Genomic DNA, 14,331 nt, shown 5'->3' on the forward strand with positions numbered 1-14,331 from the left:
CAATGCAAGACTGTGAGCTCAATCTTGGAGTGTGGCTTGAACCCATCGGGTGAGATTCTCCATCCCGCCAGCCCCGTTTTCCAGCGCGGTGTGCCCCTGCCGGAAGCGGGATTCTCTGTTCCCGCAGCCGGCACTTGGGTTTCCCATTGTGGCCACCCACGCCATCAGGAAACCAGCAGGCATGGGTACGCTGCTGGCGAAGTGGAGGATCCTGCTGATGGAGGATACTGCAGATAGTCTCTGATAGACAGACAAGAGGGCTATCACTGATGTCAAGTTGACACAAAAGAGTAAAATGTTGAAACACAATATGGGCAATAATCAAAGCTGTAATGGCATGTAAAAAGTGGGCGAAGAAATTAATTTAATATTTTTAATTCCTTCTTGGGTTATGAGTGTCACATGCAAGGTCAATATTTACTGCCCATACCAGGTTGTATTGAGGAGGTGGTGTTGGACCTTCTTGGACTGATTGCAGTTTAATACAACTGAGTGTCTGGCCAGACTATTTCAGTGAACAATTAAGTGGCAATTAAATTGGTGTGAGGGAGAAGTGGTAGCGCAGTAGTATTTTCACCAGACTAGTAATCTAGAGACCCAGGGTAATACTCTGGGTTTGAATCTCACCATGGCAGATAGTGAAATTTGAGTTCAATAAAAATCTGGGATTAAAAGTCTAGTGATGACCATGAAACCATTATCAATTGTTCATTAAAATAGTTGGAGTTTCATAAGAACAACAATTAGCATGGCTAAAAAGTCCATTGGTGCTTTATAAAAGTGATTATCAAACAAAATTTGACACAGTGTCACTTAAGGAGATTGTAGGGCAGATGAGGTCAAAGAGTTAGTGTGCTGGCTTGAGACAATATGCCAGAGACTTCCAGTAACAAAGAAGGTTTATTACCAGAAGACAAAAGCAACTATATACAGGGTCAGTGTGATGCTAGATAGGTCTTAACTCTCGAGCTCTGGTCCACATTGCCTGGATCCCTGCTCCCAGGGCTCCGTACTTTCTCTATATTGGTTAGATTTTGCACGCTCCCCACGCGACTGATCCCAAGCCGGTCACATGGACCACAAAGCCCGTTCCCATAAAGGGACTGTATTACCACAGGTAGGCATTAAATAGAAGCAGAAAATTTAGGCAGGGAATTCCAGAGTTTAGGGCCTCAGAAGCTGAATGCATGCTGCAAATGGTAGGGCAATTAAAATCAGAGCAGTGCGAGATGCCAAGATCGTGGAGTGGAGATATCTCAAAGTGTTATGGGTTATAGGGAAAGGCCATAGAGGGATTTGGTGAAAATCTTAATGTTTAAAGCTAACATGGATGAGGGTTTCAACAGCAGGCGAGCTGAGGCAGAGGCGGAATTGGGTAATGTTATGAGAGGTAAAACAGGCAATCTTAGTGTAGGTGCAGATATGTGGTCAGACTAGATGACAATGACATGTTTCCTTTCCACAAGGACATTAGATGATGGAAAATTAATTTCAAATCAAAAAGAGATGTTCAGCCTTTCAAACAGATATGAGGATTCAGTCTTGGGGCACGATTCTCCGGAAAGAGTTCTCAGTGTGGTGGCTAGTGGGGACTGCCGTGAGCTTTGCTATTCAACTTTAATTGGTCCACTGAGACCCCACAGGCTTCTCGCCGCAAATGAAGGATCGTCAGCTGATTCATCAGGACAGCGCTTGCCAGACCCCGCTAAGAAGGTCGAGCAGTACGTGAACAGCCAGCTCCAGTCAGCTTGCAGCCATGGGGCCAAGATGACCTGCCCCACAATTGAGGATGCGGACTGGGGAAGGCTTCTCGATGCGGAGAAGGCCAGGAGGGATGTCCTGTTCCCCCAAGGGTGTCAGAAGGTGAGTAACAGGGCAGTGGGATGAAGTGGCGGTGGCCGCGGACTCGGGGAGAATGAGCAAGAGGACTGGTCTCCAGTGTTGCAAGAAAGTCAATGGCCTACACCGGGCAGCATGGGTGGGTTGGCACCAACCCCGCCCCCCCCCCCCCCCGCCCAAGAGACGTTTCTGCCCCCCCCACCTCCCCTCGCCCTTCAATCCCCCCGCGCTCTCCCCCCCACCCCCCCTCCCCACCACTGTGAACAGTGCATGTGGCTAACGATGCCCTCTCTGTGTCTCCACAGGAGAAGCTCTTCACAATTGCCGGGAGAAGTCGCAGATTGACGGAGGCATGCAGGACATACGAATCCTCACCACCTTCGAGGACCGGGCCTTGCAGGTGACTGGGGTGACCGAGGACACAGCGTTCACCAATGTGAAGGTTGACGCACGTTGCAGATCCATCGGGCCCCACCCAGAGGACCTGCCACAAGTGAGTTGTTATTGCCATACTGACTGACCCATCCTTCCCACTGACTATATGTCCATTCTCCCACAAGTCCTCCACCAGTTGGCGCAGGCCCATCAGGGGTGTGCCACTCCACTGCCTCCCACGAGACCACCTTGGAGGAGAAATCCGAGGATGCCACAATCGATGCGTCACAGCTGTCATTCCCACCATCCAGCAGCGCAGATACATGCACCTTGGTGGAAAATGTTATACAGGCTTCTGAGGCACAACCTGGTGCGCACCACACAGTTGTTGATGTACATCGGGTGGAGGCAGGTGAGACAGCAGTGGGAGGTCTGCTGGATCCCAGGATGCAGCTCGAACAAGCTGTCCCGAGGTGAACCCCGGGGCCCAACAGGCACAAAGCGGGAGGATTGGCCCCATGGAGTGGGGATAATGGCCTCCAGCTCCCCCTGAGTTTCACCCCTCTGATGAGGCCGCATCTCAAAGTCAGTACATGGGACAGGGTGGCACGGCTGTGCATGTGACGTCAACAAGTGTGGCGGGGCCCTCCGGCCCCAGAGCCCCCAGAGGACGCACACCACTGGCATCGAAGGTCACGGGATGTGGTAAGCAGCTGGCTGCCTCCATCTTAGATGTGCACCCTGGAGACACATCCAGATGTATCAGTAGAACAAGAAATGTAAAGCATATTGAGGATCACTGCGTGGGGGTAGGTAGCTGGTAATGAGGGGGGTGAGGGGGTGTTGGGGATGGCACCATTAGGAGAGTTGGAAATCGTTGGACACCTGTGACACATTAAAAACCCTTGACCACAAGCAGTGGGTCACTGTCTGTGCGGAGACTGCATGATTTCCCCGTGTCTGCGTGGGTTTCCTCCAGGTGCTCCGGTTTCCTCCCACAGTCCAAAGGCGTGCAGGTTAGGTGGATTCGTCATGATAAGTTGCCCTTAGTGACCAAAAAGGGTTAGGAGGGGTTAGGGTGGAAGTGAGGGCTTAAGTGGGTCGGTGCAGACTCAATGAGTTGAATGGTCTCTTTCTGCACTGTATGTTCTATGTTCAGTATGATGCCTCTGGCACTTTCTGCGCAAGGGCTCGACCTCCGAACCCTTGGCCCATGGCTCCAGGCAACTCCCCCTCCCCGGGCACACCGCGTGCATGTCATGGGTATGAACGAGAACTCAGCAGACAGGCAGCAATCAGACTGGCATAGAATGAAAAGCACTGGCGCTCAACTCTCTGCAGGTTATCATCAAACCCCTGCCCTTGACAGTGACCCGCTGATGGTGCCAACACAGTCCCAGCATCCTGGAGTGATGTGACACAGACTCTGGGAGGGTGGGAAGTGGCAGTGGTTAACGTATCGATAATGGACCAGGCCACGTCCTATGTGAAGTGGGCGGGTATGAGGGCCTCCTTGACCCGCCTGGCTTGCCGGACCCCCGCTGCAGCCACCAGACCTGCTGCTCAGCTGGTCATCCGGTTCCTCCCCAGATTGTTCTCCAGCCCCTGCTGGTCCGGTGCATCCTCACCATCATCATCCTGCTTCTCGTCCTCCTCCTCCTTGAAGGTGGGTATATGTTCCTCATCTCCAACCGCCAACTTCTGTGCCAGGTTGTGAAGGGCACAACAGAGGTGTATGCTGGGCACCACCAGAGTGGTCGAAGCATCGGAACCCCATTTGGGCAGTGCGATGCACTCTCAATGACAGCTCGGGTGGGCACATCGGTCTCATTGTATCGGGTCTCCGCTTCAGTCTCCGGCCTCCGTACTGGCGTCATTAGTCAGGTCCTCAGCGGGTACCCCTTATCTCCCAGGAGCCAGCCTCCAATCCTAGGATGGTCCTCGAAGAGGCCGGGGATGATTGACTGCCCCAGGATGTAGCTGTCGTGCACACTCCCTGGGAAGCGTGCACAATGTGCATGATCTTCGTGTGATGGTCACACACGAGCTGTATGTTCAGAGAGTGGAACCCCTTCCTGTTAACCAAGGGCACGCCCAGATGGCCCGGTGATGGCAAGGTGATATGCGTGCAGTCCATAAGCCCCTGGAGCTGGGGAATCCCGACGATGGTGGAGAGTCCTGCTGCTCGGGCATCCTGTTGGGCTTGGTCCATGTCAAAATTGATATAGTTTTCCCCTTAGGCAAACATATACGAGACCTGTCGGATGCACTTGGCCCGCGAGATGCCACGCATTTTGCTTGGGCCGTGGAATGATCCCGAGCCGTAAAAGTTCAGGGCTGCAGTGACGTTGATGGCTACCGGGAGCGGGTGTCCTCCTCCTACACGTGGTGCTATATCCCCGAGGACATGGCACAGACACCGCAACATCTCCTCACTGAGATGGTGCCTCCTTTGACATGTGCTGTCCATCATTCGTTCAAATGACCAGGGACCCCTATACACCGTAGCCCTCTGGGTCCCTCCCTGGCTTGATGGGTGGTCGGGTTCTCAGGGTGTGGGGTGAGGGCAGCGCCTGGCTGCCCGGCCTACCAGCAGCAGCACTAGGTCCAAAATACCGCCCATATTGTTCCATATCTGTAACAAATTCAGAGAGGGTGTTAGACTGACAAACATCAGTGGCTCCCACCCTGGTACAATCCATTCATCCCCGTCCCCTACACCTGGGACGCCCTATCCACACGCTCCCTGCCGCAGCGGGTCCCCCTCACCGGACCCCAGATACTGCATCCCAAACACCACACATAACATCACCGGGCCCGGGCTCTGGTCCCCTCCTCGTTGCACTCACCCACCCTCTGGTGGACATGTCCCTGAAGCTGTGTCTCATCCCCTGGCTATTCGGATGTTGGCTGCAGCGTGTGTGATGTTGCCTCACGCAGTGTTCAGGCACAGTATCCAGGCATTTTGGTCTGTATGGAATGCTAGGTAATGATTCCCACATGCTACATGGCCGGCCCCCCACGGGAATCAACTTGGTTTGTGTGAAGTGCTAACTTAACGATGATAGCCAATTCTCTATTAGCAATAGCCTTTGACTGCAAGGCCAGAGCCTTCGGCAGTTGGTGGGGGTGAAGCAGACGGGCAGGGGCGAGGGATACCCCCAGAATGGGTACACGATCCAGGGGTTGGCATGGTGATGCCACGTGTTACCCGCCCAGTGCCTCCCCCCACTCCCGCTAAGCACTGGGGCAGCAAACCCAGCATCCCATGATCTTTGCCTGTGAGCAAAGATGGCCACTCAACTCCTCAGCTCCCCGCAGGAGCCCTATTGCCAGGATCACGTTTTTAAAAAGAAATACTAATTGGCGCCTTGCTGGGTAAGACGCTGAATCATTGGAGCCCATTGGATATATGGTCACTCCCGTTAATTGTATGGAAATAGGGCTTAAGTGGTGATAATTGGTTTCTCACCAGGCTATGGCGGGGTCCCGATTTCGCATACGGGAGTGGGCCAGTTGTATCGCAAACTGTTTGGTGCCTGGCACGGTTCTCATTTCCGGCCTCTCCCGCTATTCACCAGCTCAGTTTCGCTCAGGAAAGAGCACAACGAGCCTGGAGAATCTCGCCAATGGTCTCAACTCCGCTGTTAATCCTTTAGACCACCATGCTGCAAATTGAACAGGCTGAACAAGTCAATCTCGGTTGTGCCAATGGGGTTACTACAATCAAATTAATTAACAATGGCAACATTCCACATCCTAGAATAATAAATACAGAAGGAAGTCACGTATCCTACCGTATCTGTGCTGGCTCTTTGAGAAGCCTTTGAATGAGTTCCATTCTTTTTGCCCATAGCCTGACAATTTTTCCATTTCATGTATTAATCCATATTGCAACACTGTATTACAAACAATCTTGGGTGGGATTCTCTGTTTCTGAGACAATGGGTGGGATTCTCCGTTGTCCGACGCTGATATCGTAATCGGCGCTCGGGCAGAGAATCCTTTCCGACGCCCAAATCGGGGGTGGTGCCGGTTTGACGCCGGTTTTTTATTCTTAGCCTACTACGAAATGGCATCATCGCGTTGAGTGCAGTTGGAATACCGTTGGCCTGTCATCGGATGGCCCTCCCCGGTGCTCTGCCCCTAGTGAGCCGAATTCCCGACCACGCAGGGGACGTGTGGTCTCAGCGGTCGGGACATGGCGTGGCAGCCACGGACTGGGTCCAGCGCCATCAGTCAGCTGGGAACCGTGCTGCTTGTCGGGGGAGGCTTCTGCAAGGGCTGCGGGGGGTGGCCATGGGTTAGTATTTGGCAGGTCAGACTGCCGCCATGTTGTACGGCACGACCGCTGCAGGTCATCGCTACGCACAAGCGCGGCCACGGACCCGGCCATTTTCCAGCCGATTTTGGCAAGAGAATCGGGAGTTTTACCAGGCGCGGCTGCTAACCCCTCACCGGTCCCAGGAACCAATGAGAAATGGTACGGGATTTGCCGGGTCCGAGATTGACACTCAGGAGGCTGAGAAGCTGCAGCTGCATATATCCCAGTCTGCAGGATGGCTGCAAGACACGCGGCCCCATGCTTCACGGATGCCGAACTGGAGACCCTCCTGGATGTGGTGGAGGACCCTGTACCATGGCCCGGGAAGAAGGGTGCCAGCAGCCCCAATTTGCCATGCCTAGGCGCAGATGGCAGAGGCGGTCAGCACCGTAGGTAACACCGTCCGGACCGGACAGCAGCGATGGAAGAAACTGCATGACCCCCCTCGGGGAGGCCAGGGTGAGCAGGCAACAGTGTGCCCCTGCCACCAACCCCTGTCCCACACACCCATAACCCAAACCTCCCCCGTCCGTCAACCCGGAGGCCGGGTGAACCCACACCCTGCACCACATGTTAGCAACCATACCGGCGGCCATGGCCTGTCTAACACTGATAACACTGTCGTTTTTTTGGTGGATCCGCTTTCCCCGCCCCCAGGAGAAGGCTGCCACAACCGCCGGGAGGGGAGAAGACTGGCGGGGGACCGCCAGACCTACGGTCCCTAACCATGACAGAGCAGAGGGCCCTGGATGTGGTCTGAAGCCCGGATGAAAGGGAGTCGCCAGGGTGGAGTTCAGCGAGTCCCTGCTGAGCTGTGGTTACCCATGTGTGTCAAACCCCCCACCAACACCACCCCCATACGACCCTCACCCCCCACCACTTTCGCCCTTGTCCCCACACCACCCTCACCCGCCCACTATCCTCAACCCCCCCCCCCCCCCCCCCCCCCCCCAGGCCGAGCGGAAATGCTGAAAGCAGCTCGTAAACCAGCCCTCCACCCGAGATGTACGACGCCCTGGAGTCTCGAGTCTGAGGATGATGCTGACTTCCTGTCAGCTGTCTCCGCACCCTCCAGCATTCCAGAGACACTTACCTCGGTTGGGCACTTTAGTGAAGAGATTCCTGGGACACTCTCTTGTGCTTAGTACACAGCTGAGCCGCTACAGCAGGTGGAGGTAGGGACACCCGAGGGGGCAGACGGTTGGATGGTGGGCCAACCCCAGGGATTAGCTTCCGTCCAGACGGATTTCTGGCTTCTGGAACGGACAGTCCCATTGATTGTGGCGATGCGGTCGCAGAGCCAGGGACTACATGAGGGTTTGTTGGCGAGCATCCAATACCTGCAAGTGCAGTTGGAGGCTTCCAACCAAGTGCAGGAGCAGGAGGTGGTGCAGGCCATGCGTGACACCCAGGCCAACACCCCACAGGTGGTGTCCATGATGGAGGCACTGGGGGCAACGGTGTTGGCTATGGATCAGCCTGTCCAAGGTTTGGGGCATTCTGTGCGGGTACTGGCTGACGCCCAGGACAGGGTTGCTGCCTCACATACAACCATGTGCCAGAGTCACCTGGAAATCGCAGCGGCGCTCCTGAGCGTGGCCCAGTCATAGCAGGCCGTGGCTGGGAATGTCAGCAGCATTGCCCAGGCGCTGGCCGCGTGGCACAGACACAGTGGGAAGAGGCCCAGTCCCAGAGGGAGATAACGCAGTCACTGACTAATGTGACACAAACCCAGAAGGTGGTAGCACAGTCAATGGGTGAGGTGGTGCAGTCCCAGATGGATAAAAGCAATCCCAGATGGATTTTCCAGCATTTTCTCTTTGGTCCCAGATGGTGATGGTCCACTCCCTGTGCTCCTTGGCCGCGAGAAGGCAGACACTGTCGAGCACCTCGAGGGAGGAGGAGGTGATGGGGCCCGTGCCGATGACCCCCGCAGGGGACATGCCGCTACACTGCAGCACCTCGGACTAACCCCCCCTCCCCAGGGCGGGAATCACAACAGGCCAACTCCACTCCTGCTGTACTGTCTAGGGAACCATCAAGGCGTAGCATTAGGGCCCGTAAGGCCAGAAAGTTGGACACCAGTTAAGTTGGCATGGGTGCAGGGCACAATTTAGTTATAGGGGTTAAGACACAAATCTGTATACACCTGTTCACACTGTTACAACCTGTTTTGGTGCTCTATCAGGTAGGTGTGAGGGGTGGGCTGGTCTGGGCTGGCTGGAGGTTGGAGGGATTGGCTGAACGTTGTATCTTGCCTGGGCAGCTTAGCCCTCCCTCCCCACTCCCCCCGATGGTCGCCACCACTGTCACCCCAGAGATTCAATAGGACCATGTGATGGAATGGCTAGCTCGCATGCAGGGATCACCCATGTGAACAGTGGAGAGTGCTACCATGGACAGCTGTCAGACATTGTCAAACGATAGCGAGCACCAGAGCTCATCATAGAGCAGGTTGTCATCATCCTCCAATCCATGGACCAGACCCAGTGTACTGCCAGCCCAGGGCCCCCACCCCATAGTGCAGCCTGTAATCACATTGCGATTGCAGACGAGAGGGTGGCCGGGGGAAGGGGGGTATCTAGATGTGTGGGATAGATTGCAGTGTCTGTGCCCTTGGCTCGTCTCACCCCTCCCATAGTTGGCGAGCCTAGAAGCGATCAGAGCATCCCGTGCGTGTTGACCCTGGTGCACACGTTATGCAGCCTCCCATTTCTGTCTGGGTTCCATGTCCTACCTATTATCCCCTCCCCCACATCCTCCTCACCGGACAAGGCCTTGAGTTCATCCTCCTCCAGCACACTACCCCTCTGCTGCACGGTGTTGTGGAGTACACAGCAGGTTGGCACAAGCAGGCGGCCGTCTCAGCATCATACTGGAGGGCCCCTCTAGAGTGGTTCAGGCACCTGAATCGTATTTTCGAGAGCCCGAAGCACCGCTCGATCACATTTCTGGTTGCTGTATGGGCGTCATTGTAGCGCGTCTCCACATCGGTCTGTGGCCTCCGATAGGTGTCATCAGTCATGACCGAAGTGGCGAACCCCTGACACTCGGGAGCCAATCCCCCAGCCAGGGTGGGCGGGCAGGGAGGGGGGTCTCGATCATTCCAGGAAGCGTCGAATGTGCCAGGATGAAGGCGTTGCGCACTCTGCCCGGGTATCGGGTGTAGACGTGCATGATGTGCATCTGATTGTTACATGTCAACTGCACGTTTATTGAGTAGAACCTCTTTCGGTTTGTGTAGAGCGGCCTGTCAACTGCAGGTGAACATAGGGGGACGTACATCCCATCGATCATCCTCTAGACCAGGGGCATCCCATCGATAATGGTGAACCCCGCTGCCTGGGCATTCCTGGTGGGCTCAGTTCACATTGAAATGGATTTATTGAGTTGCCTTGGCATGCAGGGCCTCCGTGATGATGCAAATGCACCTGTGCGCCGAGGCCTGTGAGATCCCAGACAGGTCCCCACTCGGTGCCTGGAAGGACCCGTGACGTAAAAGTTCAGGGCAACTGGCACCTTCCCCATACCCCCCATGGTGCCAGGTGACCCATGATCTGGCAGATATGTTGCACTGTCACCCTGCTCAGCTGGAGTCATCAACGGCATGCCCGGTCTGACAGGGCCTTGAATGACAGGTACTACGGTATATACAAGGCCTCTTGTGGCGCCTCCTTTGCACCTCTTCGTCCTTCTCGGCTTGTTGGCAGCCGACTCTCCAGCCTGGGCAGCTGGTCCCTGTTCCTCTGGAGCTCGCTCCACTGCTGCAACTTCCTCCTCCTCGAGCAGCTCCAGCTCGTACAGCCTCAGGGCATCCCTCAGGGCTGCAGCGGCTAGCCGAGAGGCCATCATTGCTGGTTGTAATCCAATATCCATTGTCTGCATGGGGTGAAAGGCCGACATGTTAGCATGGTGCATACTCTCCGTGCTCAACCAGGTCCAACGGGCTACATGGTGATCTTGGTTGGCACTGTATGCTCCGCCCCCGCATGTTCCCCCTCCCCCCCATCTGCCCACCCCTAGTTCCATTGGTGGCCGGCTCAGTGCGGCATCTGGTCCTGGCGAAGTCCCTGATGCCAGGAGTACCACCAGCTGACATTGTCCTTGCCAGGGGTATTACTCCACGGGGTGTGGGGGGCCAAGGTGGGTGGTCAGTGGGATGTGCAACAAGATGGCTGCCTTGCAAGCCGCGGCAATCGCAGTCCGTGACTGAACACCGCCCCAGTCTGTGGGCGGTCACCCCAGCCACTCGGCCTATTTCCCCCTTCATTCCCCCTCCCCCGACAGGGCCCCCCTCAGCCCAGTCAGTGTCCGATCCAGCAGGCCAGAGTCATGTCTCTGTGTCATACCTCCTCTCTCTCTTCCTCATCAGACATGATGCTGGTTTCAAGATTTTTAAAAGCTTAAGGGAACTCGGCCCATCAGAGGCGGAGAATCCTGGAGGCCCCGGAGAGCACAAGTCAGACTCGCTAATGACATGCAAACTGTGTTAACCGTCTGCGTGTTCTGGACCGCATTGACACCGCTGTTGAGGTGACAGAGAATTGCGATTTGGCATCAAATCGGCACCCTCGCAATTTTGCCGTCAGAACCTATTCTCTGTCCAATCAGACAATCCCGCCCCTTATTCCCCTTTTGGTTCTATTGCCAATTAACTTAACCCTGTTGTAGTAGGGAAAATGGAGGATGGGACAGCAGGGAAGGGAATTTCTGGAAAAGGTGAGCCTTATAATCTCTCAAACCCAAAGGGAAGTTAGAAACAGACGTCTAACACACTGGAGAAGTTCTAACACTGTTTTATTCAACTATAGAACTAATTACATATTCAGCTGTGGGTACAGTAAGAAGTCTTACAACACCAGGTTAAAGTCCAACAGGTTTGTTTCAAACACGAGCTTTCGGAGCACGGCTCCTTCTTCAGGTGAAATCTGAAGAAGGAGCCGTGCTCCGAAAGCTCGTGTTTGAAACAAACCTGTTGGACTTTAACCTGGTGTTGTAAGACTTCTTACTGTGCTCACCCCAGTCCAACGCCGGCATCTCCACATCATAGCTGTGGGTCGACACTATACTGATCTGACTGGTGACCTTGTAGTAGCCTGACCAGACCTACTAGCTACCGCATGGTGTTTGCACTTGCTAGCTCATGGACTCTGGCTGTCTCAGTAGCTGGGTCCCGAGAGAGCGGGAAACCTGTGTCCTGTCTGATGATTGGCTGCACTGTACTGTGTGCTTACTGGTCATCCTATGTGTCAATCACTGCCTGTCTGCATCTCATTATATACATGAGTGGATATTATGAAAGGATGTCCTTTTGTATTGCAAAGCAGATGGACAAGATGTGTCCACTGAACAATTAAACGTAGAGTATGTCAGACAAGGAATCCACGTCATCTAATTGGGGAAGTGACTGTAACCTAATCAAACTGCCGGTATCAATAATCGATTGTATTGTAGTACTTTGAATCACCTTGCATTCTTTTGAATTAGTCCGGACTATCCAAAACTGTATCAGATGTGCAAGATAGCTTTGTGGGCCAGAGTGACTTGGACCGAGCTATAGTTAAGACAGCTGAGTTTTAGCTGTCCCGCATGCATGTGGCAAATAAAGCTATTTTATTAAAGTGTCATACGGTCTGAAGAACTCGACTCATTTAATTCCGCTAACCTGTTTACCCAACCTCCTGCCAGTAGAACCAATTACTCTTTATCAACTCGACAAAGAAACTTGCGAATTTTGAATGTCTTTGGTAAATCTCCCCTTAACCTTTGCTGTTCGACAAAACAATTCCAGTTTCTCCAAGTCTCTTCTCATAACTGATGTCCCCATTGCTGGTTCCATTTGGTGTGCACACAGCATTGTAAGTACCTACTTCCATCTGCATTGGTGTACCCTGAACATTAGGCAAAACTGGAATGGCCATTGTGAGCTTCTGGTTCACCTAATCAATAGATTTTACTTAAAAGCTCATTCTTTGGAATATTAGCCAGCCTTGAATTTGGTATTGAAAGCAAACATTATTGAGCAAAAAAATGAAAGCAGAAATAAACAGAGAAGTATGTCAATCACATAAATGGAATCAATTAGCAGCCTGCACAGCACAAAATCTGTTATAATTAACTAACCTGGGAAAATATATTTGCCCCATAGGCGGCAGCTGTGGTGAATGAGGTGAAGAAGGTGGCTTTCCCCGCTGTTTTGATGGTATGAATCATCCTCTCCTGTGGGTCTCGAAGGTGGCTTGCTTGTCGAAAAGTGTTGATGAAAACAAAAACATCGTCAACCCCTGAAAATACAATGTTTATTGCTGAAAAAACAAAAAAAATACACCCGGCTTTTTGACCCTTTCAAAGTATAGGGTGAAATCTCATATATATGTCAATGTGCTTGGCTGAAATTCCTATGTCAGCCACCTTAACATTTATTTTAAATGCTTTCACGGTAGCATAGTGGTCAGCACAGTTGCTTCACAGCTCCGGGGTCCCAGGTTCGATTCCTGGTTTTGGTCACTGTCTGTGCGGAGTCTGCACGCTCTCCCCGTGTTTACGTGGGTTTCCTCCAGGTACTCCGGTTTCCACCCACTGTCCAAAGATGTGCAGGTTAGGTGGATTGGCTATGCTAAATTGCCCTTTGTTCCAAAAAAGGTGCCCGACTCAGGACACGACGAGGATGTTAAATCTTGCGAGAGGCCTCTTGTAAGCTTTACAATGCTTGTTAGGCCTCACGAGATCTAACAAGTTCCCGCAAGGCATCGTGATCTGAATCCCGCCCATAATGAGATGTGCTGCTGGCCGGAAGGGCTTCAACGTGAGCTGGGGGGACTGGTGGGGGGTGGCACGCGGGGTGGCACTATCTGACAGGTTGAGTCTGCACGCGGCCGCTGCAGGTCGTCGCCATGCGCATGCGCGGCCATGGACCCAGCAACTCTCCAGCTTTTATATCCCAGAAGCATAGAATTTACAGTGCAGGAGGCCATTCGGCCCATCAAGTCTGCACCGGCCCTTGGAAAGAGCACCCTACCTAAGCTCACACCTCCACCCTATCCCCACACCTCCACCCGTAACTCCACCTAACCTTTTTTGGACACTAGGGGCAATTTAGCATAGCCAATCCACCGAACCTGCACATCTTCGGACTGTGGGAGGACACCAGAGTACCTGGAGGAATCCCACGCAGACACGGGGAGAACGCAGAGACTCCGCACAGACGGTGACGCAAGCCGGGAATTGAACCTGGGACCGTTGAGCTGTGAAACAACTGTGCTAACCACTGTGCTATCGTGCCTGCCTGCTCGGGAAGGCCGTGCATTCTATGTGGCGCTATGTGCTGCTAGCCCGTCACCGGTCGGAGTATCGGTGCTGGGGTCTCGCCGATTTTTTTTGTTGTAAAACCAGACCCTTCCTTTGGATATAGTCTCAAAATCGGAGAATCCAGTCCCAGGTCTGGCAGGTCCTCGAATAACAGGTGCTGCAGTACACACGAGGTCTCAGATGGCACCTCCTCCTCCTCAGCCTGTTGGGCAGCTGGCTCTCCATCCTGGGTGGCTGCCTCCTGTTCCTTTGGGGCACTCTCCGCTGTTGCAGCTTCCTCCTCCCCGGGCAGCGGCAGCATGTATAGCCACAGGGCATCCCCCAGGGCTGCGGTGATTAGAAGAAAGTCCACCATTACTGGTTGAATTCCAATATCCATGTCTGCAGGGGTGATATATGTTAGCATATGTGTACCCCTGTGGACACCAGGTTCACCTGGCTCTGCCCCCACATGCCCACCCCCATCTCTGCACCCCTGGCCCTGT

The 14,331-nt window shown here is 53.7% G+C and overlaps 1 protein-coding gene across 7 annotated transcripts in view; it reads right to left on the reverse strand.

Annotated features, from left to right (window-relative positions):
- disp3 (dispatched RND transporter family member 3) overlaps positions 1 to 14,331 on the reverse strand; it is a 717,999-nt gene that overhangs the window by 199,023 nt on the left and 504,645 nt on the right. For all 7 annotated transcript variants that reach the window (XM_038821800.1, XM_038821802.1, XM_038821804.1 and 4 more), the window contains one exon: positions 12,662 to 12,822. In XM_038821800.1, coding sequence (XP_038677728.1) covers positions 12,662 to 12,822 — 161 coding nt within the window. The remainder of the gene's footprint in view (positions 1 to 12,661; positions 12,823 to 14,331) is intronic.

Source organism: Scyliorhinus canicula, chromosome 16 (genome assembly GCF_902713615.1).
Source record: "Scyliorhinus canicula chromosome 16, sScyCan1.1, whole genome shotgun sequence".
Taxonomy (NCBI): Eukaryota; Metazoa; Chordata; class Chondrichthyes; order Carcharhiniformes; family Scyliorhinidae; genus Scyliorhinus; species Scyliorhinus canicula.